Below are 26927 nucleotides of genomic sequence, written 5' to 3'. Positions count from 1 at the left end.
ACAGAGATACATTATGTTAGAATAAACTAATTTGTAATTGTCACTGCAAACTCTAAGAACTTATATGAAGCTTCAGTGAGGCTGTTCATGTCTTACCAGACTAAATTAGTGCAGGCTAAATATTTGCTTGCCATCTGCAAGCTACAGAATAGATTTGCATCACTCAACTGAGTTTATGATCTATTTTTTATTTGTAACTATTCTGATAATCGATAAATAGTTTTCTAGCAAAAAGGACAAACATTTATTGCTTCCAGCAATATTTGGACTTAAAAACATTTTTTTTTTGGATCAAACGATTAAACGCTTCATCGAGAAAATAATTGGCTGATTAATCAATAATCAAAATAATTGTTAATTGCAGCTCTAATTTTAAGTGACAACATTACAAGGTATACCATGTCTGTCACTAACTTTACAATTACTAAATAATTCCTCAATAATGTAGACTGATACTTAATCAAATACAATACGTTATACGGATGAGTCTGTGCATATCTGTGTGCTGATGCATGCTGTTATGTATTTGTGTTTATGTGTGTGTTCTATTAGCCATGTAATTCTGTAACCTTGTTTAACTCTGTGTGAGTGTCTGGCACAGGGCATTACTGTGTTTGACATTTAGCTGCACATTGTTGTAGCACTCCAGATGTGTTGTGGGGTGGTGGGGGCTTTGGTGAGGATCGAGGAGAACTTAAAGAGAACAAGAAAGGGAGAGTGATCAAGACGAATAGGACACAAGGGCAAGACGATTCCCTTTACTTAATAATGTTTCCATTTTTCTGCATGTTATTTTTCTCTGGGTAAAGCTGTGACCGGAGGGAATGAGGGTTGAAAAGGGGAAACAGACAAGGAAGGGAAAGAGGGGAAAGGGAGGGAACATGTAATTGCATGTAATAGACCTGATAAGAGGTGGTAATTGAGAAGGATGGAGGAAGGGTGAGAGGGAGAGGGAAGGGATGGAAATAATGGGGGAACAGACACAGAAGCACCTGTGTCTGTATCTTATATTTTACTACCTGATTTGCTGCTAGGGAAAGCTGGGGTAGAGGAAGCAAGTAGCTAGAGGAGAAGGAGCTCCATGGAGAGCAAGCAAAAGACCCTTCAGATTTGCATTTGATTGCATGATGGAATAACAAGATGAGGAAGAGAGATTAAAAAGAATATGAGGGTAGATGGGCATACATGTGAGAAGCACACAGCGAGGAAGGACTTTTGTCCTATTAATCTTTAATGTTTCTCTGAACATTTTTCTTTAAGCTGTTTTTGTTCTTTTTTGTTTATCATTGAAATGGTAAATTTAGATATAGGTATTAAAGAGACACAGCTTTGTAGTGGAGAACAGTAAGAGGTAAAATGGACAAAAGCACTAATTGGTAAAGGGGTATAAAGAAAACAGAGTGTGACCACATGTGAGGAGAGAGTTTGAGGTAAATGTATTGTATGTGATGTGTTTGCTCCAAAATGTGATGGTCACAGTGGAGCAACACAGGAGATAATGGCTACTAGTTGTGTGTAGGTGAACTTATGTGGAGTATGGCCTGTGTGAGTGGATGAAAGTCTTGAGTTAAGGTGGGCAAGGTGAATTGAAGTAAGCAGGAAATGCAGGTATAAAATGCTGAACTAAACTTAAAGAACTGGAAAGGGGAGTGTACGATTTTGTGTTCATTTTCATTTATGTATATTATATTTATTCACAGTCCATGTCAGCATTTGATGATTAGTGACATAGATGACATAGTTTAATGCTTGCCATATGAGGTCAATATTTGTCAAATTTAAAGGAGAATTCCAGCCAATTTTTACTTTAATCTTGATCGCTATAAATATGCGAGTAGTTTTGATTGAAACCTGACCTGAATCGGTCCTAGCAAACTGGAGTTGCTGCAGCTACCTCTACGAGCTTCCACTGAGCTAAAACGGCAGTTGTCGAGGCAGGTTTCAGAGTGCCTTTGTGCCTCTTAACAGACACAAAATGCAATTAAAATGTATGTGCAACATGAACAGGACCCTTACGTGACACCAAGATATGTTTTCAACTCAGACATTGTTTAAATTCACCTACCCTGTCTCTATCCTGCCGGTAGCTAGCTCGCCCTGCTGGCTGCTAGCTGTTAGCTGAAACGGGCCAAATGATGTCTGTGGCTTGCAAGGATTGCTTCTCAGAGCGATCTGCACACTGTTTACCTTTTCCTGCTACACCGGGACTTCAGCGCGAGACTACAGCTAGCCTTCTCTAATGCTATCACTGTGCAAGCCACAGACATCATTTGGCCCGTTTCCATGTAGTTACATAGTGGGGGAATAAATTTCAAGTTTTCGTCACGAAGGCATGACCTGTCCTCTGGAGGACAGCCAGACCACCAGGCGCTCACTGGATTGTTTTCGGGAGCAGGAGGCGGCGAAGGCGGGGAGAAATCAGAAGCAAGGATCCTGGTCGGACCTGCTAGCGCGGCTAAGGGAACTTTAGTGCTGCCTACGGACGGCAGCTAGCAGCTAGCAACTAGCAACTAGCACCTAGCAGGGCAAGATAGCTACCAGCAGAAGAGAGACAGGGTAGGTGAATTTAAACAATGTCTGAGTTGAAAACGCATCTTGTTGTCACGTTAGGACCCTGTTCATGTTGCGCAGACATTTTAATTGCATTTTGTGTCTGTTAAGAGGCACAAAGGCACTCTAAAACTTGCCCCGACAACTGCCGTTTTAGCTCAGTGGAAGCTCGTAGACGTAGCTGCAGCTACTCCGTGTTGACCGCACAGATTCGGCTCGTTTTATTTCTTCTATCGACTGTACTCGCATATTTATAGCGATCAAGATTAATGTAAAAAATGGCCGGAATTCTCCTTTAAGCGACACGCCTTAATGTGTATGCGTGAATTAGCCTAGAGAATTTCAGTGTTTGCTGGAAAGTATCCTGTAAAATCAAGTTAATTTAGGGAGCAGTAGTGAGGAAGAGGGGACAGACTTGACTTCTATCGTTTGGTTGTAGTCTTCAGTTTATTTAAAACTGATGAATGTGTGTGGGTGGGTTTTTTATTTGGAAGTGATGGGAGCATAAGTTTATTTGTGTAAGAGCGTGCTAGTAATGTAAAGTAGTACATGTATGTTTGAGAGATTGAGAGGCGGAAACGGAGTGATAAAGAGACACATGACAGGCTTACAGAGAGAGAGAGAGAGAGAGAGAGAGAGAGATGTCTGACACATAAATCCCTGTTGAGACCAGAGTGAAGTAGGTTACAAGCTTTATCGATTTTGATGATGGTAACAGTATGAATGTGTGCGTGAGTGTCTGTGTCAATGTGTGCAGGGGAAGGACGGTCTGTACCATCTGTCTCCCATTCCTCTCACTGAGACACTAATAACAGGACTTTACACTTCACTCCACCACACTCATCATTGGCCTGACTACGCACGCACGCACGCACGCACACACACACACACACACACACACACACACACACACACACACACACACACAAACTGAGATGCAGCAGTCAGGGATTGTGGGACCTCTTCTACTTTCTGTGTACATTTCCCTTTCTTTCTCATTTTCTTTTTGTGCTCTCCTTTTCCGCCATGATTTCCCTTTTTTCCTCCTTTTCACGTCTTCTTTTTCCTAATCAATTAAAGTAGAGCACCGATCAATGATACCTTATTAGACTGCATACTGTTGTTGATGACATACTCTGTAAAAAGGAGGAAACATCAGAAGAGGTAACAACCTAATTGAGTGAGGAAAGAGAAACACTGGTAAAAAAGGGAGAGAGAGAAATTAAAAAAGGGAATCCTATCATATTCTCTGCCAGTGTGTACAACCATTTATTAGCATAAATTCCAGGTCACCCACTTTCTCTGGCAAAGAAACGGGTGCCACAGTGGGGAGACGCTTTCTCTGACATAAATTTGAGCTTTCATGAGTAGTGCAGTAGCAGGCGAGTTACTGCAGTGGGCATGTTTTTGAAAAACAGAAGGGATCAGGTCTTTAAGTGTCATCTTTTCCATCAAAAATGATTGTCTATTTGCGAGAATTCAAAAATGTGTTATAGTTTGCATAAGCCAGTTCACACTTGAATTGAATAAATAATGTTAATTGAGGGGGTCGTCTTTTGGGCTCCTATAAAGGTACTATAATTGTAACTGATGAAACTGTGATGATATGTTCAAAATGTATATTATTAATATTCAGGTAGTCTATATCCACAACGTTCCAATTCTGGTATTGTTCAGGTGCCGCCGGAAATTCAGCCGGATGTTTTTCATTTCAGCCGGATGTCCGGTACCTTCCTCTTTCTTTGTGTTGTCATTTTAAACTCCGGTCGATTTATGAGGACTATGGTTGACTACTCCTCAGATCTCTGCATGGTGAATCCAGACAGCTAGCTAGACTATCTGTCCAAATCAGAGTTTTCTGTTGCACGACTAAAACAACTTTTGAACGTACACATGTTCCACCCAAACAAGTTCCTTCCCGTTGCTCCGTGCGGTGCTTAGCGCCGCCCAAGACAATTGTGATTGGTTTAAAGAAATACCAATAAACCACGTTTTTCTCACATCCCGGAATGCTGTGTTGACTAGCCAGATCCTCCTTCGCACCTCTATGGAGGAAGGTCTGGCAATGCCAGACTAATGTTCAGGCAACTTGCTAAAACCTGCTCATCTCATGAAAAGCTTTTTTTTTTTTAGATGAGCATTTTGCTATAACCTGCTACAGGAGCTATATTCACCTTTACTAATAAAAGGATGTCAGTTATCTTATCAAGTTTGGCATTCTTTCGCCAGAAGTGAGTGTGGCCTGTGTGTTCCATAGACTGTAAAAATAGGTGTGTTTGTAATTGTACCAGTCTCTCTCTCTCTCTCTCTCTCTCTCTCTCTAATTCAGATTGCTTTGTTGGCATGAATGTCAGGAAAACAATATTGCCAAAGCATCAAGAATAATACAATTCAATAATAAGATGAGAAAAAAATACATATATACAAGTTTACATTGAGTAAACTATAATATATAAATTTATAAAGACAAACAGAAAAAACAAGAAAATAATAAGAAAAAATAGTGTGTCGATAATTCATTTGTTTAGGGTCAATAAAGAAACAACAGTATATTAATATAAGATTGTTGTGTCAAATGTAAGAAAGGAAAAAAACACATGGAAAACACATGAAGTAGAGGAGTAAATGAGCAGGTAAGAGTGAGCTGTGAGAAGATGAACGACAGATGTTACGTGTTGTTGTGCTGGTTGTCTCTTAGGTTGTGGCATGCACTCACATATCAAGCTGCTTATACAGCGCTGACACTATTTTCTCCAAGTAGATGTTGCACTTTTGTCTGGTCAGAGATTGTATCAAAATCTGTGAGTTTACATTTTATTTTCATAAAGAACTGTGTTCTAATATCTTTATATGTGCTAGGCAGGAAGTGTCCACCTCTCGCTCTGTAGACAGTAGTCTTCTCCAGGCAGACAGGTCTGCTTGTGTCGGCCAGTCTCTATGGCCAGGCTGTGATCACTGTGTCTGTACATCGTTAATATCTTTCTCAGTTTCTGACCAGCTCTCTCTCTCTCTCTCTTTCTTTCTTTCTTTCTTTTTTTTCTTTCTCTCTCTCTTTCTTTCTTTCTTTCTTTTTTTTCTTTCTCTCTCTCTTTCTTTCTTTCTTTCTTTTTTTTCTTTCTCTCTCTCTCTCTCTCTCTCTCTCTCTCTCTCTCTCTCTCTCTCTCTCTCTCTCTCTCTCTCTCTCTCTCTCTCCCGATGACAATAATCATTCCAACCATGTCCATCCATCTATACATCCATGTTCCTCTGCTGTTTGGGTAATTTTAAAACAAGACTAAATTAATTCAATATCCCTTACCCTTTCTGTGATTTTCCAGGCAACTATGGTGAAAGTGGGATGGAAGCGTTCAAGGACATGGCAGCCAAGGAGGGCATCTGTATTGCCCACTCTGGTAAGCTAATCTGGTCAAGACAACCACAGTAAACTAAGCAATTATTGATCCAAATATTACAGAAAATGTGTAGTTGAGTAAGAAATTGCATTGAATTTTAGTGTGTGTGCAGTTTGTGTAAGGGTTTGTTAGTATTTTCACACAAACCACAAGCCATTAGCAGCACTTGCATCTAATTACCTTTTTACATGTTGTCAAACAAGGACACCATGGTGTCAGCAGTTAAAATGAATTGACCTGCCGTTTCAGTTTCCAGACATCTACTAAACAAGAAGACATATATTTTGTTGTTTTATCACCTTGCAAAGAGCCATTTCACACAGTGGGTATAAGGTGGTTGACACTTAAGCACAATGAAATAATGAAATGACAAAAGAAAACCCCAAAAGAAACTCAACATTTCACAACACATGAAGCAACAGAGATGCATATCGCACCTGTCACAGGCCATGTTTGTATTTGTCTGACATGTTTTCCTTAGGCAAAATCTGGAGCAATGCTGGAGAGCAGAGCTTTGATCGGCTGCTGGAGAGACTGAGGGGCCACCTGCCCAAGGCCAGGGTGGTGGCATGTTTCTGTGAAGGCATGACTGTCCGCAATATCCTCATGGCCATGAGACGCCAGGCATTGGTAGGAGAGTTCCTACTCATCGGCAGGTCAGTGGAGCTACAAAATTCACTTATACTGTGTTATGTTGAGCAGTGGTATATTGTCATACATATACAGTACAGGGTTTCCCCCGGAACATTTTAATATGATTGAGATGTGTCAATGGGTCCTTGATTTCCTCTGTTTTCTCTGTGAGTCTTGCTCAATTTATGGAAATTGAATATGATCGGATCAGTAAAAACAGTAATTCAGTTGGAAGCCAGGCAGCTATATTCAAACTGTGTGAGCAGATGGAGAGGCAAAGCTGTGGCTCTGCACTTTTCTCTAAAATAACCCTCTTATGAGAGCAATTGATGATTATGAACACATAGCTATTAATATAAAAATAAGAGCCCAGCTGGTAAACATCTACTTCAAACTCATTTCAATCAAGTTCTTTTCATAAAATGTGCATCCAGGTGGTGATTATCAAACTTCAAGGTAACTTCACCCTGGTTGCGTTCTCCCACATTTTACATTACACCCCCCCCCCAGATAATATTGACTGATTTAGCCATTTGCATCCAAACATTTCCTAACTGACAAAACCTGCAAGTTTTATTTGCTGATTTTGTAACATACTGTTTTTTGTTATTAATTACCATTAAGCAAATGACTGGTAAACCTAATAGACCAATCACTGTAATTAGCTGAGCTGAGTTAGGCAGATTCAGACATTTCAGGTCATTAATTCAGTGGAGGTGGCCTGCTTTTCCTACAGAAGGGTGCAGGAAACCCTGGTGTGTACAGTAATAGCCAGGGCTTGACGTTACCACTGGGCAACAAGTAAAGTTTATTCTGTGGCCGGACCATTTCTAACTCTTGTTTGAGCCTGCTTTGTTTAAAAAAACTAATTTTCAAAGACCATTCAATTTTGAACTGTGTGACTTGTTAATGGAAAACTGTAGATTGTTGCCATGCCTTTGTAAAATGGTAGAGCAGTAGTCTTTGTATCAGAAATATAGAGAAGAATACTGATGTATGTTGTTAAATACCAAAATTGACTGTACATCCAAACCGTACATCAACAGACATCATTACCCTTTATACACTCACAAAAACACACATGCTGTTTTTTGGAGGTGGTTTTCACATTACTGTAAGCTTTGTTCTCACTTAGATAAATTCCTCCTACAATTCATTTGCAAAAATAACCATCAATCCAAATGGGCTGTTTTTATCTACATCTGTGCGTGTGTGTGTGATTTTAGCAACTATAGCCAATATGCAGAGAACAAAATAGACTTTGAATATAGTATAACCTTTATAACCATTATAATGTAATTACCAATAAAATGCCACAAATGTAATCCTACTGTAATTCTACTCTTCCCGCAGTGATCTGTGCTGTGTAACTAAATCGTAGCCAGCATAATTTTTTTTTGTCATCGCCACCATGATGCTCATTATCATCACGCTCATCCTACTCATCATCTTCCATCTACTACATCATCATCGTTGTCATCCTGCTGAGAGTGAGGTAAAGTATTAAACCATACTAAATATTTATACAAGCTGTATATGGGTTTGCCTTGCTATTATATTATAGATGAATGTGGAAGGAGAGAGCAAAAGATCATAAAACCAAGATACGTCTCCTGTCCTCATGGAATCAAAGGGATGGATCAGCTAAAGTCATAGCTTTGATAACCTGTCATGGGTTAAGTTGTTTTCAAGTTGTGACTATTTACAATACAGAGGGTTTGATCTGTTTTGAATGGCGGCTCAAAGCTACAAAACTGAGGAGAAGCCCACACCAATGCTCTCATATTCACAGTTTATTTAGTTTGTACGCTCCCTGGCGTTTCAAAGAATACTGCAATGAACATTGTGTTGAGCATAAACGCCTCTGTTAGGGATGTAACGATTACCGGTGTAACGGTAAACCACGGTAAAAATGTTGAAGGTAACAAAGTTTTCATTAAAAATATCATTATTATCACGGTGGATTACCACGGTGTGGAAACCGTGTGTTCCCAGCTTCATCCGAGTCTCCTGAAGTTGCCATGCGGGCGCATTGCGTAGCCTACAGTGCGTTTCTTAAAGTTGGAATCATGGTGGAAGGAGGAGATGACAGCGCTCAGGACATTTATCAGCCTTGTAATATAGGCCATAGTAACACTTGCTCTCTCTCCTGAGATGATTGACCAATCATTGATGAGATTCATTGCTTTGATCTCCTGCCAATCACTCACGCTCAGACAGGAGAAGGGGAATGAACAGTCGCTGTAAATGGACTTTTTTCTTTATCATTCCACAGAACCTAAGTTAAATCTATTCTGTAGCTTGCTAAACTGTCTCGGGTTTTACTGCCTCGTTATGTGTAAACGTTTAAGCTACATTTATTCATATTTCAATAAGTGTACTGCTACAGTGTGGATTAAGTTTTGCCTGTGTTACGACATGACATTTATTTGGAGAGAGAGAGATATATTATCGCCTTGATAATATTGCTGTTCCTGTGTTTCTTATTGCATAGCTGATAGATGTGCAGATTGTTTAATATTACTTGTGCAGCCACGTGTTGAAATTCAGGTTGTGTTAGGGCAATTTGCTAGCAAGGTGTAATCGCCAGTAAACAGCCTATAGCGCTGTGGAGCCACATGCTTAGCTATTAAAGATGTATTACACTGTTTGCTCCGTTATGGATATGTGTGCTGTAATAGATGTGGCTTATTCTCAGTTTGTGTTACTGAGCAATATGTTACATTTATGTTAATTATTACAGCGAAATGAATGTAATTCTTAGTATTGTTTCTTGTTATATGCTGGTGGCTGTAACATTTAGTTTTGGTAAATAATGTTCATAGTAAGTCAGATGCTTATTAATGTGCATTATTATTTGTTTATATTTTAGAACCACATCCAACTTGTAATGTCAAATACAACTTCATAGCTAACTTCATGTTCCAGTTGTAAATAAATCTTCCTGGATCTCAAAGTCAGACATCTCTGGTTCAAGTTCTTTACCGGACACCCTACAGAGGGCCAGTGTTTCAGTAGCCAGTTTTCAATGGTTTTTACAAGCCTATTGCCTATATTCTTGTAATATAATAAACACTGTTACACTTTTTGAAACTATTAAGCTTGTGTAGGCCTATTCATGCTTGCTGAACATATTGAACACACTTTTAAAAATATATAATGCAGAAAACCGTGATAACTTTAGTCACTATAACCGTCAGGTTAAATTTTCATACTGTTACATCCCTAGCCTCTGTACATGCTCATAGCTCACACACCATCTGCGGAAGCTTGCGCCACGGTGTCACGCGCAAGTATAACCAAGGCTTAAAGGAGACCTATTATATACTGTTTTCAGATTCATACTTGTATTTTGTGATTCTACTAGAACATGTTTTCATGCTTTAATGTTCAAAAACACTTTATTTTTCCCAATACAGCCCATGGCTGCTGCACCTGTATTCACCCTCTGTTTGAGCGCCTGTCTCTTTAAGCCCCCACCCAAAAAAGCCCAGTCTGCTCTGATTGGCCAGCGTGCTTCCGCATGTTCGCGAGTCTGGAATCTGGAATCTCCGCTGTTGTTGCACTCCGAACCTGAGACTGACTGCAACGAAGCAGGACTTTGTACCATGAAAAATCACCAATAAAGGCTTCTAAACCAAAAACTACCCAACCGGATATATTTCGTTGGGGAGAAATTAACAACATTAGCAGCCAAGGTTGCAGGTTTCCCTGGCGTTAGCATGCAGTTACTTGTAGTTAGTAGTGGATTGTAAAGGAAAACGCAGCACTTTCTACCGTCAAAAATCACAGATAAAAGCTTCTGAACTAAATACTACCCAACCATATATGTTGCAGCAGTAACTTGACCCAAAATTGGTGGAGAAATTAACAACAATGGCAGCCAAGATTACTTTCCCTGATTTAGCATGTAGCTAGTCCTATGTCAACAAAGCAGTAGCCTAAAAACTGCAGTAAACTGCCTGGACCACCTGGCTCTGTGTTACGTGACACTGAGCCGAGAGTAGAAAAAAATTTCAAAGCGGAGCATTCAGAACATTGGGAAATCTGAGGTTTTTGCTCACAGGGATTTCTCTGAAATATGTTTACCTCATTATTTGAAGCTCTGGCCACATTTAACATGTAAAATCTGACGTTGTAACATATATAGATATGACAGAAAATATGGAAAAGCATAATAGGTTCCTTCAACTCCTCCCCAGTAAAATTAGCAATGACAACTACTGGGAGTCACAGGGAATTGGACACTCCCAATTAGGAAGAAAAAAGGAAACAGTCTTGGATAAATACATGTGAATAATAGATACAAAAGAAAGATGAATAAGATGAAAAGACCAATTATGATACATCACATTGACTCTGAAATTCGGCACAGCAATTTGCAGTTTATTCCATGTTAACAAATAAATTAATCAATGGATTCCAGCAGTTTCCTTAAATTATACAACCCCATCTTGATTAGAGGTGTGAATTTTCACTGATCTCCTGATTCGATTGCGATTATCAGGTCTTCGATTCGATATCTCGATGTATCATGATGCATCATGATGCATCAAAAACATTTTTGTGGACGTGCAGGACGTTATCTTCAGTGATGCAAACACACAGAAATCCAACTTACAGTTAGCTGTTAGGGATTGTTCGTTATTTATTTCAGGGGCCACCGGAGGAGTTTTGGGACCTTTAGTCAAAATAGACCTGACCCTCCCTTTATTAGCAATACATTTTGGATGACCCTCCAAAATGATATGGAAAAAAGGGATGACCCTCCCCAACTATTTATTGATGCCTTCTGTACTGGTTTGCACTTGGCAAAGACATACAGATAGCCATTGTTTTGTTTTTTTTTACAGCCATGACTTACGTGACTAAACCTTATAAAGCTGCCAAAGCTGAACATTATCCAAAACTCCATTTCTCAGACGAGCGTCATGCCCTCCCGGCTTGGTTCAGTCCGCAAGCTTTGACTTTTCAAAATAAAAGCTTGCATCCGGTCCGTTATGTTTTCGTACGGTGTTTTGGATGTTTTTGAACTAAACAGTACGGCAATCATGCTAATGAATAACATTATTTTTTCATCAGATGTCTTAGTTACAACACGATGGAGCTAGCAAAGCACTTTTGTGTTTATATGTGCGAGCGGGATTTATTCAGTTTGGGAAATCCCACGTTCTCTAAAGCTACAGTTCAAATTGTCTGGCTGACTAAATAGGGAGGGACCCATCTGCTAGCGATTGGGGCCAAGACTGAGAGAGCTACATGGAGCTACATGGATACATATGCACCAAACAAGCCACTTTGAAATGTTGCTGTTCTCACGAATACAAAAGTTGGGTGACCCTCCCCCCTAGACGAAAAAATAAAAAGACATGACTATTTTCCTCCGGTGGTCCATTCCATAAATACCGAACAGTCCCTTAGTCCAAGAAACACAGCTCAAACACGAAAACGAAAACCAGTCACCAGCTACGGCAAAGTCCTCTTCAGCAGGGAAACACGCTGTCATCCTCTTTGGTCCAAAATCAGCGTCCTCCGAATCAGCAACTCTCCGCCCTTAGTTCCAACTTTAGCTAGTCCATTAGCTCCAACTTTAGCTAGTCCGTTAGCTCCAACTTTAGCCAGGCACACTAGCACGTTTGTTCTAAACCACTGCTGTTAGACAAGAAAAATGCCGTAGTGTAGCTACACCTCTTCAGCTTCGTTATTCCACTTAGATCTTGTCCAAGCTAACTATTCTAGTGTCTCTCGATGTTTCTCAGTGTTTTCTTTCCTCTTCTCGATTTGCGATTCTCTCCACTCTCCCGTGTCTCTGCTCAGCCGTTTTGCATGTGTGTTTGTTTGTGTGTGTGTCTGTCTGTCTGTGTGGATGTCTGCCTGTCTGTGTGTGTGTGTGTGTGTGTGTGTATGTGTGTATGTGTGTATGTGTGTATGTGTGTGTGTGTGTGTGTGTGTGTGTGTGTGTGTGTGTGAAACGGGTTAGGCTACTGAGAATGTTATTTTTCATTTGAATGTTTATGCCGCGGCCGGAAAATTAACGAGCGACGTCATTGCGTTATAATCGATTATGGTCGGCCACTGCATCGATGCAGCATCGTCCATGTCCACATTACGATGCATCGATTATTTGATTAATTTCAACACCTCTTATCTTGATACAAGTTGAACAGTCCTCCTAATTTAAAACTGAATGGCCACTTTATTCGATCTAAGTGATCAAGAGATCACACCATTTGGCTTTCCACTTGTGTGAAGAAAATTGTTTTCTAATGCTGAATATAGACCATAATGGCTTGTTAAAATTGATATTTTTTGCAGTATATCTTGTAGTCCTGTGTCTCTGGCCAGTCTGTCTTGATTAGGTCGGTTAATTAAATATCAGCCTTTGTTAGTGTCAGAATCATAACGGACTGTAGTTGTAAATTGGAGATGGTCACGGGTGGCTGCCCTGCTCAATAGAGGTCTGTGGAAGGAACTTCTGATTATCTCAGTTGGGCAGAACACCAAGATAATTATATTACCACAAGGGCACACAGAAGATTATTTAGATAAGTATGGTCATTAATAGAATAGACTACTACAAGATCTTCAGATTGCATTTGCAGATGGGCAGTGTGCTTGGTTTGATTTGATTCTCACTGAAACCTGTCTGTCTGTAGTACCGCCTCTAACATTGCCTGGATGTGATGTGTGATATGGATCTTGTGGCTTTTTTTGAATTGGTCAAGGCACTGTGTGATGAATACTCAGTTGGTTAGTGAATTTCTTTGAGCTTGATACATCCTCCACCCTCTCATAGTGAACTCAGAAACAGTTATACTGTACCCCTGACACACAAACAAACCCCCCCCCCCCCCCTCCACACACACACACACACACACACACACACACACACACAACATATCTACACGTACACACGCACTTACGAGCACAAATTTACATATTATTAGTTTTCCCATAAAACCCACCCTCCGAAATACACATTGTATTGAACACACATTTCCTTTGATAATGCCTCTTTGACACGGCCCTATAGCAAATACTGGCAAATGCTGTTTGAATTGTTTGTCTAAAACAGCTTCACAAATCCTTAAATCCTCTAAATGACATATTACAGAAAGATTGCTGTGTGTGTGTGTGTGTGTGTGTGTGTGTGTGTGTGTGTGTGTGTGTGTGTGTTTATACACTGTACCAGACCAATCTACAGATGTGTTAGTTTGTGGACTGAATGTATAGATGTATGGTTTATTGGGTAAGGCAGGCAGCAGGAGTTTAAGATGCTATTTACACACATGCTCACCCAAAATGCACTGAAGCACTGTCCCTCCTCGCAATAAATTTCCATCCAGACCATGCAGGACAGCCAGTGATAATAGCTAAAAGACTTTCAGTTTGAAATATGTTTCCCTCCCAAGCACTGTCTGCCTTTTACCTGCTACTGTGTGTCCACTCCATCAGTGCCATTTATAAATGGCTGTATTTTCTTATTTGCAGCTGTTTTGCAGCAACAGATTTCAGGGAAATACTATCTGTGCTGTGCATGTCCTCAATGAGACCTAAGTTGATTAAAAACAGCAAAAACATTGTTTAAAAGTACAAATACAAATTATATAACTACATCATAGGTTAAAACCAATGTATGTAAGTTTGCAATCTTACAGTTCAAGCAGTGTAGTTGCATTTCCATGGCAGCCAATATGTAACCACTGCTGGATTCCCTGTGATTTCACAAGAGGCAGATAGTTGTACTGTGCTGAAGATATGGACCATACTGTTGAATGAATTAAAGGAGAATAGTTTGAATCAAAAGTCAAAAAGCAGACTATCTCTGGAGATCACCCAGCACAAGTCTGCAGCCCTTCTGCCTGCTGTTGCCATGGAAATATCCCCTGCCATATTTGGATGAATCCAGCCTAGCAGCTGGGGTGATATGTGGCGCATGCGCATGCATGGCTATGTGCATGCGTGGGTGCAACTATATTAATACTATGTGTGTGTATGTGTTACTGTCAGGAAATGTGTACTGTATAGCAGTTTTTTTTCTAACAGTCATAAGGAAAGTGACAATAACTACATTCAGCACTGTTAGAAAAGGGGCTTATTTATAATGCCAATGGCCATTTCAGTGAAATTCAGATAAGAGCCTGAACATTTCTGTGCTCATATTCTGCGACCTCAATGTCCTCTCATCTTCCATGCCTCTCTTGTTTTGTCACATTTCTCTAATCTTTTTCTCTCATTTGTGACTTTATCTCATCTCTCACGCACGCGTTTTTGTCAGAATGTGATATATGCGAACTGAGACCCTAAACTGATCGTTTAGCAGAGGTCAGACCCCTGGAGTTTCCCACTAAACAACACAACTGTCTGTTAAGGTCACACTTCCTTGTGGTTTTTAAATGTTACGTTAATCTTGATCGCTATAAATATGCGAGTGCTTTCGATGAAAAAATCCTGACCTGAATCGGTCCTAGCAAACTGGAGTTGCTGCAGCTAATGGCTGAACACACTTATCACGGACGGCAGCTAGCAGCTAGCAGGGCGAGCTAGCTACCAGCAGGATAGAGACAGGGTAGGTGAATTTAAACAATGTCTGAGTTGAAGACGCATCTTGTCACGTAAGGGCCCTGTTCATGTTGCACAGACATTTTAATTGCATTTTGTGTCTGTTAAGAGGCCCAAAGACACTCTAAAACTTGCCCCGGCCGTTTTAGCTCAGTGGAAGCTCGTAGACATAGCTGCAGCTACTCCGTGTTGACCGCACCGATTCGGCTCGTTTTTTTTTTCTATCGACTGTACTCGCATATTTATAGCGATCAAGATTAACGTAAAAAATGGCCGGAATTCTTCTTTAAATGGCATCTTATGGCAAAACATCTGAGATGTCTCAAAGCTGCCTTAAAATTGATCTTCAGTGGATTGTACACTTGCATGATAGTGAGAGCAGATCAAAGACATGGTGAGGGCAGAGCAGGCAAACCGAGCGAGTAGGGGGAAGGAAAGATGCAGAAAGGCGAGGAATGGGAAGGAAGGGAGAAGATGATTGAAGAGAAGAGAGATTAGCAGTTTAGGGCAGAGCAGAGAAGACTGTGTGTGTGTGTGTGTGTGTGTGTCCTTCAAAAATCATGGCAAATAAAAGATTTTGTGTCAGATATAAAAAGAGCAACTTGCTCACAGTAGGAGTATAATTTATGCATCGCCGCTGGGTTTGGGATGTATGCAAACACATTTACACAGGCACACATTAACATACAGAGGTGCTGATACACACACTCACACATACTGTACATGCACACACAAACAAGGTCTGTTCCAGTCTGTGATGTATTGAGTCTGGAGCTGTGTAATGATTACTAGTATCATGTTAACTTACCCTTGATTAAAACAAGAGCTGCTTCATTTCATTTAATCTGTGAAATTATGGATAATTAATTATTTTCATAGCTTTGCAATAAAAGACTGCTGTTAATTAAACACAAGGGAATATGTTTGAAAGAATGATGGATGGAGACAGGAGATAAAGAGACATTTGTTTTCATGTGTATCAGTACATGTGTGTGTGAATTTGTGTGTGATTATACATTGTCAGTGTTTATTAGTTTGTGCATCTTACTGTAGATATACAAATGTGTGTGTCTGTTCCCGTTCATGTGGGTAAACATTGCAAATGTGTTTAAACTGGGTTTTAACACGTAACATTGGAAATCTGTGCTAATAACTCAAATCTTATTTCTAGTTCCCAATAGTCTAAACAGGGGCATCTAGCTTTGGGACTGAACAAATCTTTGTCTTTTATCTGGGAATGTTTGGATTTTTGGTTGCATAATCACTAATCCACCCCACACTTACCTTTCCCTAAAAAAGATTTATATTCCTTAAGGCAATTAATGAGCCTATGTCCTGTCTGTCTTTCAAATGTGAAATCTTTGGCGAATTCTCAGATTCCACTGGTCTGATTTTGCACAAAATACTGATGGCTGATCAATAGTCATCCAAATTCCTGATGTCATGTCTGGGATGGCCTCTATTTCACTAGCTTCTGTAGCTCAATACAATCTCTCATACAACTTTGTTAGCGTACAGAAAGCGGGTGCTTACATCAGTCTCTTCTTTTTCCAACTTTGTAGCTATAATCTTTGCTGTCCAGTATTTGCTGTCCCTTGTCCTGCTGTTATTACAGATGTGTAAACTAGCCGCGACCCCTTGACTCTGACCTAATTTGTCTGTTGAGCTGTGATATTTATGATGGTCTAGGGCTTATGGGAAATGGTGTTTGTTGAAGAAATATTAGATAAACAGTGATATTTTTATTTTTTAGAATAATAAATCTAGATGAAGTGAACCACAGACATACGGTTGAGTATGGCCCTTTTCCAAGGCCTGATTTTTAGTTATTTGTGTTTCTAGTTCAGCGCGTGCCTGTTTAGAAAGGGCCGATTGCTTGGTTCCCAGTATTTTTTCCTCACAACTTTATCTAACGGCTCGGCTGCGGCTCATCTAGAGATTCTTGTTTTTGTCATTAATATTGACATTCTTCTGTTGTACAACATCAAGCCATTATTCTCAGAATTTGACAAAGGAAGGAATTCCTGAGGCAAAGTTCCTTTGATCTCTTTCTTACTTGGTGTCAAAAGTGTCAACCACATATCAAATAAACCTGCAGGTTTATGTCTTCACATTTTAAACCCCAATGAAAATCTACCTTGACTTTCTTTTTCCGTTGTCAGCTTGGGTGAAGTCCTTTTAAGACAGCCGATCAAAAGGCTGCTGAACTGAAACTATCTAATATCAAAGAATTCTTTATTCAACTCACAGGCTTTTCCGTCTCTTTCTCAGTCTCTCCGTCAGTGTCTGTCTCTATCTTTTGCCCCTCTGTCTCCTTCTCTTTCTTCGGCTGCTCCTGTCTTGTTTACACTTTACTTCTCTCTCTTTCTGCATATTTTTTCCCTCGACCAGAATGGAAATCATGACAAGCATTGTTTCCTTTATGGTCTCTATGTTTTAACATGTCTGCTCATGAATGTTTATTAGAGATATCCAGGACAACAGCTGTCCTGTTGCTAGACTGGCTTTGAGTGCAGGCATCTTTACACTAGACAGCTTCTTTCATCTTTCATCTTTAGGCCATCAGGATGAGAGCCTGCAGAGTGGCTTAAAATATTTGTACATATGGTTGGACCAGGAATTAACACGACGGTAGCACCTGCTATTATATACAGTATTTTCCAATCTCACGCAATAGTGATGAACTGCTGTTATTGTATCCATTCCCTCTAGGTCAGTGCCAGCTCAGGATTTTAGCTGTGCATTATTTTTAATGGGATGTTGAAGCCACTGAAATAGCATTACATCACACAGCACCACTAACTTGTGGTGAATCTAATGCTGCATTGGCCGTATGCCAGTGGTACAATTGGGTGTAGGTTATTTTTTAGTTTTTATTTTTTAGGTTCTTTTTTTTTTTACTCTTTTATTAATTTTCACCTGTCTTCCCACTCATTAATTAAACAGCTAGAATCATGATTACATTTATGCCAAATATAACTCATTTTAAATTCAAATCATGTATTTTACAACACTTGATGTTTTTATGGAGGAACATTGAGTGGTCACACTGTTAGGTGTAGTTTTTCCTTGTGGTTTGGAAGGTTTGGTAAGGCCACAGCTTAAAAAACTTTACCATTCCACAGAAGTGACATTTCTTACCAACATGTGCAACATGCAAAAAATGCATGTGCGTATGTACAGACACACTTAGGCATGGGCTGACACACAACACACCTACAAACACATATTCATCCTCTTATTGCTCTCCCAGGGAATGGCCTTATCCTCTTACAGCATGCCAACGGGAAAAGTGCTGGGAATTAGAGAGGTTTGGAGGGGTAGACAGGCAGACATAAGAGACAGAGAGACAGTGATATTAGGGAAGGGAGGTAGACAGAAGGTTAACCAGAATAAATATATATCTGGCCTTGTCTGAATTTGTGTGTTAATGAATATGTGTTGGTACACATTGTTTGCACGGTTAGTCTGTTGTAAGCTCTCATTTCGGCATTATGTACACTGTGGGACACACACACACACACACACACACACACACACCAAAACTAATCCTTTTTATAGTCGTCGTTATAGTAATCCCCACAAGAATCTAAATGGTCCCCCCTTTTGTTTTATATGCTAAATGTTTGAACATTCATTTAACTGTACTTTTTCTTACGCTGGTATGGAGTTGACATAAAGTAATGACAACATAGATTTCATCAGGACACAAATAACCTCCAACTCTGTCCATTTCCAGACTTGACTTCCTCTGTCTCCCTAATTTATTTCCATCGGCAGCACCTTTTCAGCCTCTTTCTAGCTTCTTCGATATACACTTGCTTGTCATCCATCACACGTTTGAAAGTTTGAAAGGCTGGACAGGAAATGAATTGGCCCCTTAATTTAGCTCTGACTCTGTACCAGTCAGAGGTAATTAAGAGAAATATCAACTGTGATGCCTCTGAGAATATGGACAACTTTAAGCTGCTGAGTGTTTTGTCAGACACCATATTTTTTTGAAATTGTTTTTTTTTGTTGCTTTTGTGTAAATGGCACAGAAAAATGGGAACAATTGAAGAAATGGGATTACATGACACAGGCAGAGAGAAACACTGCAACTGATCCTCAGTATTTCATTTACATTTACATTTACTGTTATACTTTGTCTTTAGTTTTTAAGAATTATGCTCTTCTGCTAGGTAACACAGAGGCTTCTATCCATTCATCGCATTAGGCAGTTTGTTCAGTTGCCTAATATGTTAATGGGTTACAGCAAGAAATGGGTCATCAAATTAAATGAAATATTAACTGAAATTGGGTTGCCTTGGCTGACTCTCACAAATATATTGAGGAAATGGACTGGCTTTCACTGGCTTCTGACAATTCATTGTTCAGTTCCAAATGAACAGAGAAATACAGAGAAAAATTGTGGATGTTTTTGGCAGAACAAGCATGTAGGCATTCAGGAAGCTTAATCATTATAGTTTCTCCCATACAGTACACATATATACAAAACATCCAGTATTGTGTTGTACCAAAGTAGCTTGTTCAAAAAGTATAAGATCTGTGTGAAATCGGCCACAATCATATTAACCCAAAGACACATTGTTGGATCATATACAAAGCAAACTAAACACGTAAGTGTACCTTTTACAACAGTTATGGTTCAAAAAGGTTGTATAGGCTCCTCGATTACCACGTAATTAAGCTGTCTTTTTTGTACTTTAAACATAATGATGGTCTTTCCAGCCAAAAGCTCCTTGGCCTTTTAGGTCATAAGCAAGCAATGACGATATCATTTTATTTGGTCTCTACTCTGCAATTGCAGAGTGGCTCAACATTGATTTACCAATGAGACGATACCTTAAATACAAGAAAGAAGAGGGGGAGGTGAAACAGAGGTCCATGCCCTGACAATTCAAATCCTGTAGGGAACGTTGTTGGCTAACTAAATCGATGAGCTGTCAGTGACTGTATCCTTGGATTGGGAGTTTGATTTCCCTATCAGAAAATTAGCTGACTGATGGTACTACTGCAGCTAAAGTATCTAAATTACTTATCTTTCTATTTAGGAAGTTGACAGTTTACACTCTTTATTGAAGACAATACTTAACATGTAGGACTCATGACTAATGAGCTATTACTTTATAATCAACAATTACGCCTGTGTTGGGTGACTATGACACTTAAGACAGTGTGATTGGCTTTGATATGTAATTATCTATAACACTAGCAAGCCTTTGACAGACTGCACTCTGCAGGTAGTGGCCAGGTTTACAGTAGCATCAGCCCAAGCAAGTACCAGATTACACCGTGAAGGTTCACTTTTGATTACCTTTGCAACCGTTTTATACCAATGACATAGATACTAAGGTTAGAACTTTAAGACTGCAGATGTCCTCTCAATTCTGTGCAGGCCAATACATCTATATTTTTAATTATTATTATTTAACTAGCTACTCAACATCAAAATATGTTTCAACTTGCCAATCTGAATTAAAATAGACCTATTTTCCATTTGCTAGGCAGAGGAAATAAAACAACACAAACTACAGTACTCAAATCAAAATCAGAATCAAAATAATTGTAAACAAGTGTCTTTCTGCAACTCCCGATGTGCATAAGCCTCTGCCGACTTTGCTGCGCTGTTTTAATGTGGTTCTGTAGGGAGAAGCCTCTCTCTGCTGGCACACTGGAGACGGGAATTACGCAGGCTACCTTGGCCAGTTAGTTCCCACTCTGGATAGATTTCACCGTAATCCATAATAAGCACCTCGCAGGCTGTTGAGAAAGTCAAGCATCTCTAACCGCGGAGAGCTGTCATCATACGGATGGTATCTCGATGTGCGTTTGTGACATTGAGAGTGCTGTAGCTGGTGCTGACTACATCCTCACTGGCAATTTATTAGTTTAATTTTTGTTAGACCGTCCACTGCTTGGTTTTATAAAGTAATTTGTAATCTTGTCCTGTTTCGCCATGGCTTGGGCTTCGACTTTCCCGCTTACTTGTTGCCGTTTGTAGTTTGTAAATCTACGGTAGGCCTAGTCTACTCCTGCGTTCAATCAGAGCAAGAACGCGACATGTAGTATTTTCCTTTATCTCATACGCTACAGTTTTAAAATAAAAAAAAAAACATGATTGTTCATTGTTTTAATAGAACGAAAGATATGAAAATGAATGTAGCCTATTTGAACACAATTCAAATTGTGCAGAGATAATTATTTCCCCCGGTCACTCTGACCGGAGACAATTCAAATTTTCAGTTCTCATAACTGAACAACGGAAACTCAATGCATACACCAAACCCTGTCACCCATTTGTCTCTGTCTCCCTCACTTTCCCTCTCTTCCAGTGAGCTCAGTGAGACGGGTGTGATGTGTGCCGTATCACAGCCCCCGCACAGCTTGTTACCATAGCAACACAGGAGACAGAGAGCAAGAAAATTATAGAAAGAGAGTGAGAAAGTGTGTGACAGAGAGAAAGTTTGCGAGAGAAAGATCAGGATGTTTACTTGTGTACCATACACATGGCCCCATCTGTGTCCACTTACTTTATTAAGAACATTTTCTAAATACTTCACTCAAATCCTTTACTACGTCAATTTTATCGATTGGAGCCTGGAGCAGATTATTTCAATTCACCCCCAGGAAGAGTAGCTGATGTTCTGCATCAGCTAATGGGGATCCTAATAAAATCAAAAATCAAGATGGACATTCACATACATGGCAACACTTATGTCACAGGTGACTGCTCAGAGGCAAAGTTAAATAACAATGTAACAAAAGCCATAATGTCTGGATATATATTACAAATGGCCACATATTGGTGAGATATGAAAATATATCAATCTGCTCCAAAAACCGTAAACATTGATGATCAATAGCTTCCTGCTCCACAAATCTAAGTAGCACAGAGACGGTGTAATCCCAGCTACTGCCAAAAAATATATCAGATGCTACTGCAAATACAAAAGCTTTTATGTGGGAACTACCAAATCCATTGCTGACATTGATAAGTTTAAGGAAAAACAAATCCTTAAGCACGCACAAGCTCCAGAGACACAGTCTGGCCAAAGAGATCCGCTGCCCCTGCAAAAACATTGCTAACCAGAGTCAGAGTATGCTAATGTTAATTAGGACACACAGAGGACAATCAGCATTTCTTTTTTTTTTTTACTCCTGCTCAGAATATAAACGGATCAGAGAAATATATTTACCAATGTTGGCAGAGAGAGAGAGAGAGAGAGAGAGAGAGAGAGAGAGAGAGAGAGAGAGAGAGAGAGAGAGAGAGAGAGAGAGAGAGAGAGAGAGAGAGAGAGAGAGAGAGAGAGAGAGAGAGAGAGAGAGAGAGAGAGAGAGAGAGAGAGAGAGAGAGAGAGAGAGAGAGAGAGAGAGAGAGAGAGAGATATGGTGAGACCAATGAGATGTGAGAATGTCATCATAGTCCAGATTAACATGCATCTAATTAACTGTATATGTAGATCTGTCTAGTACTCCATCTCTCTTTCTCTGACACAAACACACACACACACACACACACACAATTCAGTGGGCGATAAGCTGGATGTCTCGTTACCGGGCATTAGCTGCACCTCTCTTTGCTAATTCCTGCTGTCAAACAGACAGGCTGTTGGTGTGTGTGTGTGTGTGTGTGCGCGCGCGCAGCCCAACCAGTATAATTATTGCCATCGTGTAAAGCAGGGAATAGCTCTGACTGCTGCTTCTAAGCCACCGGCCCATCATTAACTCACACAAGATTTTCCATTAATGGCTGTGTGTGTGTGTGTGTGTGTGTAGAGAGAAGAGTGTGTGATGTGTGTGTGTGTGTGTGTGTGTGTGTTTGGATAAATATACTTGCATTGTTGTCTTAAATGTTGATGGCCTGTGAATCGACTTAACTTAATGTTAAAAGATGTAATGTGTGTTTCTACTCTACTGTAGTAAAATTATAATTTTTTATAGTTGAATATTAGTATAGGGTATATATAGTATGTTGCATATGTCATTCAACTTTCAATTATAAGTGTTGCTTAAGTGTCACTAGCACAATATTAGGATAGGACATGATCAATGATTACGGCAACCCATGACTCCTCCTAACCTGTTGAGGGACAAATTCTCTGTTAATGTGAATTAAGATAGACTTGAAAAACTCACCTTACAGGCTGGTCCCAGGCTGGCACGTTGCCATTGAAAGTCAGTCCAATGACTTGTATTTGACACAGTGGTCTTAGAAATTGGGGGACTGCTAAGAGGAAAGGAAAATGATAGAGAGAGGGTTGGAAAAGCAGAGACGGAGAGAGAATCTGGGAGTGAGAGACTAAAAGGCCACCATGGTGAAGAGAGAGAGAGAGAGAGAGAGAGAGAGAGAGAGAGAGAGAGAGAGAGGTGTATTACCTCAGTAGGTGATATTACAATGTCCGCTGTGCTGGATATGAGAGATACACTTTTATGTATGAAGCAATAAAAAGTGATGAGGCCAGACCAGGAGGAATAGGCAGAATACACAGCCTCTGTCTCTCTCTAACTCTTTCCCCCCTGACATCATTCCTCTATATCTCTCTCCTTGTGTTTCTTTCTCCACTGCTCAACTCCCTTCTTCACCTCGAACATTCAACAAGACCTCCAAACTATACGACGATATTTAAGGGATAATGTAGAGCGAGCCGGTCATTATAAGAAATACAATTCCGACAGGGTGATGCAGGACCTTAATGCTATCAATAATTTGACACAAAATATTAATTTCAAAAGGATTTTATTGATTTCAAAAGGATTTTATTCATTTCAAAACGATTATATTGCTTCCGCTAAAGAAAATAGTCCGTTCGGTCTCTATGGTTGGAACACTGCGTCCATAGCAACGTAAACTTATAATTCACATTAAAATAAACATTTCCGTTAATGGTGAAGTGAGACCAGGTGAATGGGACTTCTTTGGAAATATTTATGTTGACGTTTCTGTCCTCATTTATCTCGTTTTCTTCTTGCACAGGCTCTGCATTTGACACACCTGTAAACACAATGTTGCAATGTAGCTAACTCTATTGTCCCTACCGTTGAAGTTACTGCGTAGCGTTCATAGGCTGTATATAAAGATGTAGCGATAGGCGCTCATCAGATCCGCTGCTGTTGCCTGGACTGGAGGACAGGACACTTTTGCCACAGCTGATAAATTCTGTGGATTGATGGATGTCCTCCAGTGTGATCAGAACTGCGACCATGGCACGCTCTGATATACATGGCAACAGTCTGCTATGCTTAGCAGTGGTCCGTTATACAGAATTAGCAGACCGCAAAATGCCGTGATTGACCAATCATAATCAAGTATTCAACCAAGCCGTGTAGGTTGTTAATTCCTACCCTCTAATACAACCCACAGAAACATTTCATAAATTAGCGCCTCTAGCGGTGGCAGTAAATACGACCCACAGGAGGATTTTCCACCCGCATATGTAAACCACAGAATGTAACTGTCGCGGTTTTAAACACATTGTTACTGTTGTGAAATAGTTGCAGTTTGGTTATGTTAAGGCACAAAATCTACTTGGTTAGGTTTAGGCACCAAAACTACTTAGTTAAGTTTAGAAAATCGTGGTTTAGGTTAAAATCATAGAAATTTCTTACGTTACTTCACTCCTGGTTACGCACGTGATGCAGAACGCAAAGTAGTTCAGTGTTTTCTGTAAAGTCAAAAAAAAAAAAAACTTGCTGTTTACTTTTTTTCTACTTATTTTCAAAAGGGTCTCCAACCCTCGTCTCCTGGTTGAAAGTCCTGTGTTTGTTTGACCAATATACCACCCTGAACCAATGTATGTGTAGGTATTTGTGCGTCTCCTAAATATCTGTGTGTGTACTCTCACAGCTGAGTGCGTCCAGACAAAGACCCCAGCTGGAGGGGAATAATGTCTGTTATCTGCACTCATCCATCTTTCTTCCCTTGTACCCATCTTCTATTTCATTCTCTTCCCTACCATCTCAAGTTATTTTCACTTTTTATCTACCTCTTTACTCCTCCTAATGTCACTGCTTTCTCTCTTTTATTTATATTTCCTCAGTACCTCTGCTCGTAGAGTGAAGAGGGGTGATGTTGCTCAAATGGAAATACAAATGGAAGTGTAAAAGTATTTCAATGGGAGTTCAATGCCATGCTTTTTGCCCACAAGAGACATACAATGTATCCAATTATGCTTTAGCAGGTAGAGCATGGCAGGTTTTGTGCTTCAGTTTCCACTGGGGACTGTAGTGGGAAGGACACACTGATCAAAATATATACACTTAATAGTACGAGACATTGTGACATGCCTTAGGAAGGAAATGGAATATAGTTGTTTTCTTTCCCTTGGTGAAATTGTTTTTTTTATCCCTCCTTTTTCCTCGTTCTACTCTATTTGTCTAAGCTAAGCTTATTACTTGTATCTGGTCTCCTACCTCCCCTCTTTCTATCTTTATCTACTCCACATTTCCATTGATTGGAAGTGAATTTGTCCAGTAATGAAAACAAACTGAACATGTTGCTTCCACCACTGCATTTGATCATATATACAAAAACGTCTTGTGTTGTGATGTTTTTGTGACAACTACTGTTACAAAACAATTTTTCCCCATTGCTTTTGACATCATTTCCATGTCAATTTCTCGATGAAAAACAGTGATGGAGTGAGTTCGAACAGGGCCTGAAGGTCAATACTAGGCCTGCATGATATTGGAAAAAACTGACCTTGCGATATTTTATATTTCATGCAATATATTATGCGATATAAAAAAAAGACATTTTTTTACAAAATTACATAAATAGCTCTATTTGGAAATAATAAATCATTCTCGATTACTGGGGTGATTTTGTAGGGGAGTGCATCTACATAGAAAATAAAAATGAAAAAGGAACTTTTCTTATGTGAACCATTCTTTGTTGAACTTTAATGCTTTACAGGCACCAAATCAAGTAAGCGCTGTGACTACTCTAATGAAATGAAGTGATTTTGGAGAGGGAAATTAGATGGTTAAATACACTGGTTGACTCACATGACACCATTGCATTCATGTAATACTATCAATCCAGGCTAAAGTGAATGATAGTAATAATGAATGCATGTTGCTTCCTCTAAATTTCAGGTTGTGGTCGACTAGTGGGACCTCCTTGTTTGTTAGATACATTGATCAACATTGATTGTGATTGGTGGTTGGCTGTGCATGCAGACCTGCATGTCACGTACTAGCAACAAACTCTGTGTATCCAAAAACACTTAAATCAGTGTAAATTACTTTATATCAGACACAGACTTCTGTTGTAGATTAGTGTTAACTAGGGCTGTCCTCGACTGAAGAAATTCTTAGTCGACTAACACTTATATGATTTTGTCGATTAATCGATTAGTTGATGTAATCGACAGAGCTGTGCTCTTTGAGAGGTGATTAAGACTAGAAAAGCACAATATAAATGTAGTTAATGAACCATCTGTAAAACTGAGTTTCTCCACAATTAATCCTGCAAAAGCACCACTTTAAATCTTGTGCTTACCAGAAATTTGCTCATAAGTTTCTTGGAAATAAGTAATTAAGCATGAATAAGCATAAAAAAATGACTCATCAACTAAAGAAATCTTAGTCGACTAAGATCAAAACGACCGATTAGTCGACTAATCGACTAAGAGGTGGCAGCCCTAGTGTTAACGTTTCCAGCTTCGCAGCTCCGAACCATAACATTGTTTCTGTAGGCTAACTATATTAGCTTTAGCCTGGCTGTTAGCAGCTTTATGCGGTGAAAAAAGGCCGGGAGACATCGTGATAACGTTGCATTAATTACGT

General features: G+C 39.7%; 1 protein-coding gene across 4 annotated transcripts in view; it reads left to right on the top strand.

The window, feature by feature from the left end:
- The window catches only part of grm5b (glutamate receptor, metabotropic 5b), a 69673-nt gene that overhangs the window by 14156 nt on the left and 28590 nt on the right, over positions 1-26927 (top strand). For all 4 annotated transcript variants that reach the window (XM_031297212.2, XM_031297211.2, XM_031297209.2 and 1 more), the window contains 2 exons: positions 5868-5942; positions 6424-6598. In XM_031297212.2, the coding sequence (XP_031153072.1) occupies positions 5868-5942; positions 6424-6598 (250 nt within the window). The remainder of the gene's footprint in view (positions 1-5867; positions 5943-6423; positions 6599-26927) is intronic.

The sequence above is a fragment of the Sander lucioperca genome, chromosome 5 (assembly GCF_008315115.2).
Source record: "Sander lucioperca isolate FBNREF2018 chromosome 5, SLUC_FBN_1.2, whole genome shotgun sequence".
Classification (NCBI taxonomy): Eukaryota; Metazoa; Chordata; class Actinopteri; order Perciformes; family Percidae; genus Sander; species Sander lucioperca.
Note: the sequence above shows the minus strand (reverse complement) of the source record. Positions and strands in the feature narration are given on the sequence as shown.